A 7,369-nucleotide genomic window follows, 5' to 3' on the forward strand; every position below is an offset into this window, starting at 1 on the left:
TTAATGTACAAGAAATTGAAGCTACTATGAATTTGTTTTTGACAGTCCTAAGGACTGTTATTAAAAAAATTCTAATATAAATAAATATTAATATTCAATATTTACTAAAATTATTGATTTACCTATCATACATCCTTTCTTTATTTATTTATTTTAAATACACAAACATAATTTTTTTAACCCTATTTCTTAGATGAAGTTAAGCCTCAACCTCACATATACAGAGGATGTAAGAAGGGGTTTGACAAAGTCTCCTTATTTATCCGTCAACCATTTCATGTTAGCCTCTCTAATTCATCTATCCAACACATAATTAACGTAAATTTGTTCAACATTTAACATTATTGATCAACATAGTTAAGATCCTTAAAACTCATGAACACAATTATAGAAACAGAATGGAAGGAGTTATGGGAATTATGAGACTAACAATAAAGAAAGGAACAAATCTCGCGGTTCGTGATGTAACTAGCGGTACAAGTGATCCTTATGTAGTTGCAACCTTAGATCATCAGGTAAAAAATTTTAACTGATTTTTGAAGAAAAAATTTAAAAATTCAATTTCTTTGAAATATAAGACCATTTACAGACACTATAAGATCATTTACAACCGTGTCTGTGATATTACATGCATATTATGCACTTTTTAGCCAAAAAGTGAAATATGTGTCATAACAATGTCAGAGTTTGACCCCCCAATAATCAAAATGTCAGTTTTTTTGTGTCATTTTTGTGTAGGGTCCACTTGTTTTTTATTTTTACATTTTATTATATAAAATTAACACATTATTCAATACAATTGAACGTAACAATGAACGAAAAGTGAGACGGAGGGATTAAATTGGGGAAAAAAATATGAATGAACGAAAAGTGAGACTGAGGGATTATGTTAATGTCTTTTTAGATTTTGTTTCGTATGGACGTAACGATGAGAAATTATAGAATTATTATACCAAACATCATTGTTTTGTAGAAAACAAAGACTAAAGTGGTGAGGGATAATTGTAATCCTGAGTGGGATGATGTTTTAACAATGACCATTAAAGACCCAAAGGTTCCGATCAAACTTGTAAGTGATTCATTTCAATGTTTAATTTCGAATACTAGAATTGCGCTTTGGTTTCTTAGTCAATAATCTTGTTGATAAATTAACGTACGTTGTTATCTATCAGACGGTGTATGATAAAGATACATTAACCGAAGATGATAACATGGGCATTGCAAATGTGGATGTAAGCCCGTACGTCGAGTGCTTGCAAAAGGGTTCAGATTTTCACGATATTCCGGATGGTACAAAAATCGAAACGATTCAACCTAATGAGTATAACCATTTAGTAGAGGAGAGCAATATTATTTGGAACAAAGAGGCAATCACACAAGATATGATCCTACAACTTAGAGATGTTGAAAGTGGTCAAATTGAGGTGCAAGTAGAGATCACACCAGTTGAGAATCATCGTTTTAGCATTTAAAAATCTTAGATTTATCAATGTTAAAAGGTATATAAAGTATATTGAGTATTTGGTAAAACTATGTGAAAGTACGCTAAATATGTTTTGGTGAAGTATGTAGGATAAGTAACTAGGTGACTTAAGTAGTCACTGTAGGCGAAACTAGGTAGGGAATGGGGCGTCCGTCTCCAGGAGATTTGAAAATTTTAGTGCAAATGTTTTGAATTTTACAATTTACTCCCGGCGAATTATTTTTTTCCCAAAACTCTCCATATTGTGCCACAAAGCCTCCATATTTTGTCTAAATATCATCTATATTTTCCCAAATACCTTCATATTTTGCTTAAAAAATTGTTGTCCTTTTAAAAATTATTTCGCCCCCGGTAAAAAAAATTCTGGTTCTGCCACTGATCCTGCGCAACCTGATTGCAAAAAATTCATGAGTTGATACTCAAATCGGCCGGAACCTTATTCATTTACCCGTTTTCATTTCAATATAGGCTTCAAATCATAATCCTTATCTCATATTTTATGATCTACGAAGTCATTGGATCGTGTAAACAGGATTAAACGATCTAATCTTCAATATCGAGTGCGGAAAAACTCGATATTGGGTTCATATTCAAAACACACAATATTACTTTGATCTTAGTATGATAATCGACTTTTAGGTGATAAAGATCGACCAAAACGAATGCTAGAAGACCAGAGAATCAATTCGGACGTTTAGGATAGGTTAGGATACGTGACCTAACAATGAACCCGTAATTTCCATTATATACACAGCATATGCAACCGTGCGGTTGCATTGCATTCCAACAGTGAAAGTTAAACGTTAAAGCATTTCAACTTGATGGTAATGAACTCGGGGACTATAATGCACCAACAAACTCTCCCTAGGACCTAGTTCATTAAAATAAATCAATAAAATTACTTTCACCTGCAAATAGACAAACAATCACGCAATCAAACAAATCTAATAACAAACAGATAAAACATTCATGTCACGTTATTACAACCATATCGAAATAATATAAAAGTAAACGTTCAAGTCCACAGTTCGATAGTTTTTGATTCTAAAGATGAACATTAAGCATGAATATCAAACGCATAACATGTGCGAACAGCCCTGTTAAACTGAATGGCATGTTCCATGTTTTGCAACTCATGGAAGATCGGGTGTCTCCGCAATACCTTGATTTTCGCTTTGCACGGATTTCGAATCCACCTTGGATCGATAATCCTAATCTGGTCCAAGCTTCCACCAGATTCCAACAAAATAACTGCTTCCTCAGTTCGCCCGTCGTAATAACACCATCAAAACCGCTTTCCAAAATTTTGTGGCATTTTGCGAACCGGTGCATACCTCATGGTCCTTGCACGCTTGTACTTAATAACTCGAACCCTGTTTCTCGTAGCTTGATCGATATGATATGATATTTTTGGAAACTGAGGCTCTAACACAGACCAACCATACTTGAACTCTTTCTTGATCTTGAACTGCATCCACTCACCCAACCGTCTGTCTCCCAATACAGGAACGGTAAGCGAGCTAGTTCAATCATTTCGAAGTACGGTAGCTTTTTGAGATCGACAACATGTTTGAAATAATCCACTCCATTTTCCCTTCGCACAACAAAGCAATTCAAATCTTTCATATATACCCAACTCAGAATCTTTCCACCGGTAACCTTTCTCGTTCGATCAAAATATAACTTGTATTTCGGTTTCAACGGTACCTTCTTGAATTACGTCTTCGTACAAGATCTCTGATATTCCCTCCATTCTTGATTCTTTTGTTTATTCAACGTCTCAAGATTCTCACCTTCTTTGTTCACACCGAAAGACTCACCCTCCTCAGCTGTTCGCTTCTCATGTACCTTACGATTCAAAACCTCATCATTTTGTTGTCTGAATAGATCCGCAAACTCTGGTAAGTCTTCCTCAACACTATCATCAGTTTCTTCATCATCAGAAGCATCTTCAATGATAACTTCTTCAGCACTATCATCACCGGTATGTCTGTTAGCACGTGTACCAGCTGTATTCGGTGTTTTCTCCGCAGCAATCAACTGATCAACCTCAATACCAAACATTCTAGCTACCTCCTCATCTGTCATTGTATGTACAATTTCCCCCTCCTCCACATTGTAGTTCAGCGAGCTAATCACTGTACCTTGATTGTCCAAGAAATATGTTAAATTATGAATATCAAGAGATAGAGGTTTAGGAAAATGTACCTCCTGGATCTGACTTACATTCTCAGTCCCCTCAGATGAAGAGTTCGAAGAGAATTCGCTTTCGTAGACAGAAGACCATCATCAATAAGCTCCATTTTCAAACGTATTATCCCATCTTGGGAATCAACCTCCAACCTTCCATTAAATCTTCTATCACGACGATCCAAGCATCTGATCCTCTTAGCTTGTTTCTCCATTATCTTTTTAAGATCAGCCACATCCTTCTTCGATTTCTCAAGTTCAGTGGTCAATTCACCCACTTTAGCTTTCAAATCATTAATCTCTTTCTTCTTCTCCTTGTTTTTAGCAGTTATATCATCAACTTTATTAACCAGGCCGAGCATAGTGTCCTGAAGGTTCACAAAGACAGGATCAGTAGTCGCAAGAGCCAACAAACTACCCGCCTGTGTAGAAGCAACTTGTGGTGGTTAAACTTGTTGAGTTGGTTGATTAGGTGGCATTGGAGGAGCCTGAGTATGTTGAGTATGTGGGACTCATAGTGCTCCAAATGAACATATATTTAGTAGCAATATCGTTCCAATATGTAAAGTTTTTAAATGTAATTTCCTTATTTTTAGTTGTAATAGTTAAATAAATAAGTGCGAAGACGAAAGACGCAAATCGCTCGAAAATGAAGATTTAAAGACAAAAACAAAGATTTGAAAGACCAAAACGTCCAAAAAGCTCAAATGTACAAGATACAATTAAAAAGGTTCAAATTATTGATGAAGAACGTCTAAAAATGACAAGAGTACAAGTTACAAAACGCAAAGTACACGATATAAAATAGTACGCAAGGACGTTCGAAAATCCGGAACCGGGACATGAGTCAACTCTCAACGCTCGACGCAACGGTGTAAAAATTACGAGTCAACTATGCACAAGAATAAAATATAATATTTAAATAATTCATAATAAGAATAATATTAAATAATAAAAAGTTGTTAATTTAGCATAGTTCAGGGGTCGTAAATGAAAATTCAATTTCATATTTTGCCTATAAAAGGCGATGATTATCGATCATTTGAAAAGCATCCCTTTTTCTATCCTAAAAATCTATTATCAATATCAATATATAAAAATCTCTATCATAATGTTAATGTAATAAGATATAACAATAATCTTAATTTTAATTTTAAATTATGATAATAATAAGATTTATGATAGAGATCGTTTGAGTGTGTAAGTCGAAATTCTGTCCGTGTAACGCTACGCTATTTTTAATCATTGTAAGTTATGTTCAACCTTTTTATATTAATGTCTCGTAGCTAAGTTATTATTATGCTTATTTAAAACGAAGTAATCATGATGTTGGGCTAATTACTAAAATTGGGTAATTGGGCTTTGTACCATAATTAAGGTTTGGGCAAAAGACCGACACTTGTGGAAATTGGACTATTGACTATTAATAGATGGGGGGTATTGTCTAATTGAGTGACAACTCATTGGAGTCTGTCGAACCTATCTTCAAATTAATTATCCTAATAATTAATAATGATTATGGTTGTCCTATTTAGTGACGTTCATATGAATCTATTATAATCATTTAATTAATTATTCGGGTTGGGTAATTGATTATTCAAACTGATCAAGTGGGTAAATTAATATTCATATCTAATCAAAACAGGGGTAGATTACATACAGTGATAACTGGTGTAATTGTTGACAGAAGTGATAACTGCGTCACAGTTTAAATCCTTAATTAGTTGGAATATTTGACTTCGGGTATAAGGGTAATTTGACGAGGACACTCGCACTTTATATTTATGACCGATGGACTATTATGGATAAAAACCAGATAGGTATCAAATAAACCATGACAAAGGACAATTAACCCGAGTAACAATTAATTAAAATCAAAACGTCAAACATCATGATTACGGAAGTTTAAATAAGCATAATCCTTTTATTTCATATTCTATCGCAATTTTATTTATTGTTATTTTATTTATCGTCATTTATTTATTTTACGCACTTTAATTATTGTCATTTATCTTTACGCTTAAAAATATAAAATCGACAAACCGGTCATTAAACGGTAAAAACCCCCCTTTTATAATAATATTACTACTTATATATATATATTTATATAAATATAGTTTTATAAAAATATAGTACGTAATCACTAGCTCCCTGTGGAACGAACCGGACTTACTAAAAACTACACTACTCTACGATTAGGTACACTGCCTATAGTGTTGTAGCAAGGTTTAGGTATATCCCATCCGTAAATTAATAAAACTTGTGTCATATTTTGTAGTATTTTCTAGTAAAAATAATACTATTTCGTACCCTCACGCTACATCATCAAGTTTTTTGGCGCCGCTGCCGGGGAGCGCTAAAACGCTATATTTTTAATTATAATAATATTGAAATAAAATATAATAATATAATAATATTGAAATAGAATATAATAATATAATAATATTGAAATAGAATATAATAATATAATAATATTTTAGAATACGTAAAATTTTAAAAAGTCGTATTTATTAAATACTTCAGGGGTATATTATGTAACTTGTAATTAATAATTTCTATCATATCGCTTTCATGTGAATAGTAAATTAATTAATTTATTTTCATTTACTATTCATGAATAGTAAATGAATTAAAAAAAAAAGTTTTAAAAAAAATTATTAATTATAAAAAAATTATTAATTTGTAAAAAAAAATCGTTTTAAAAAAAAAAAAAACGTTAAAAAAAAAGCGTAAAAAAAAAAAAAACGTAAAAAAAAAAAAATTATTAAAAAAAATATATTTTTTTAAGATTTTGTCTATAAAAAAAAAAAATTTTTTTTTAGTTTTATTACCTTTAGATTTTTAGACTATAGTCGCAACTTTTAGTATTAAGTTTAGTTTTGCCATAGTTATTTTTACTTCTAGAATTTTTAGGCTTTGCCGTAAAATCCCTTAAGTGCTTATTCCTTAGACTAAGTTTTAGGTGCTTTAGAATTTTACGACGCCGTATTTCGCACTACTTTCTTATTTTTATTTTTCGACGCCTATTTTTCGACCTTTTTATTTTTCGACACTTTTCGACGCGCAATCTTTTTCTCTCTTATTTCTCGCCATTCTAGTTTTTAGGACTTAGAATTTTTTCTACTTCTTCTCTAAATTTCTTAAAATTACGAAAATTTATTTTAAGTAGTTAAATTGATAGACATCAAAATTTTCTGGTTCGTAGTAATAGTTGGATTTGTACGTGGACCGGGTTATTGGAGCCAAACAGTACTCAATTATATTGAGACCAAACGAATCATGCCCCTCTGCTGCATCTTTTGGCTATTCGAAACGTGGGCAAAATCAGAAAAGTCTATTAATTGGATAACTTATTATAATTTTTCTTTCCTTTTTAAAAACTAATAGGATATTCAGTGAATGCACCGAGCAAGACGTTCGCCGCCGGTCATACGTTCACCACCTGTAACTCGATCAAGACATCTAGCAAATATTGTCGCCGTTGATTTTTCTTTAGAATCGTCATCTAGTCGAACAAGAACTCCAACTCAAATTTCCGATAATCCATCTTTTGAACCCGACTTCACAATTAAGAACCCGGAGCATATTCAAGGACAATTCCAAGATCCAGAACCACTAATCATTCCTCCTGAACCACAAACCATTAAATCAGAATCCTCTAGTGATTCGTATTCAACAAATTCAATTATGGAAGTA

The 7,369-nt window shown here is 32.5% G+C and overlaps 1 protein-coding gene across 1 annotated transcript; it reads left to right on the forward strand.

Moving 5' to 3' along the window:
• The first annotated feature begins 398 nt into the window (after positions 1 to 398).
• On the forward strand, positions 399 to 1,472 carry LOC139900413 (protein C2-DOMAIN ABA-RELATED 8). The gene is made up of 3 exons (XM_071883185.1): positions 399 to 515; positions 974 to 1,069; positions 1,173 to 1,472. The coding sequence occupies exons 1-3, from the start codon at positions 399 to 401 to the stop codon at positions 1,470 to 1,472; spliced, it is 513 nt and encodes a 170-aa protein (XP_071739286.1).
• Positions 1,473 to 7,369: the final 5,897 nt, after the last annotated feature.

This window comes from Rutidosis leptorrhynchoides, chromosome 3 (genome assembly GCF_046630445.1).
Source record: "Rutidosis leptorrhynchoides isolate AG116_Rl617_1_P2 chromosome 3, CSIRO_AGI_Rlap_v1, whole genome shotgun sequence".
In the NCBI taxonomy this organism is placed as follows: domain Eukaryota; kingdom Viridiplantae; phylum Streptophyta; class Magnoliopsida; order Asterales; family Asteraceae; genus Rutidosis; species Rutidosis leptorrhynchoides.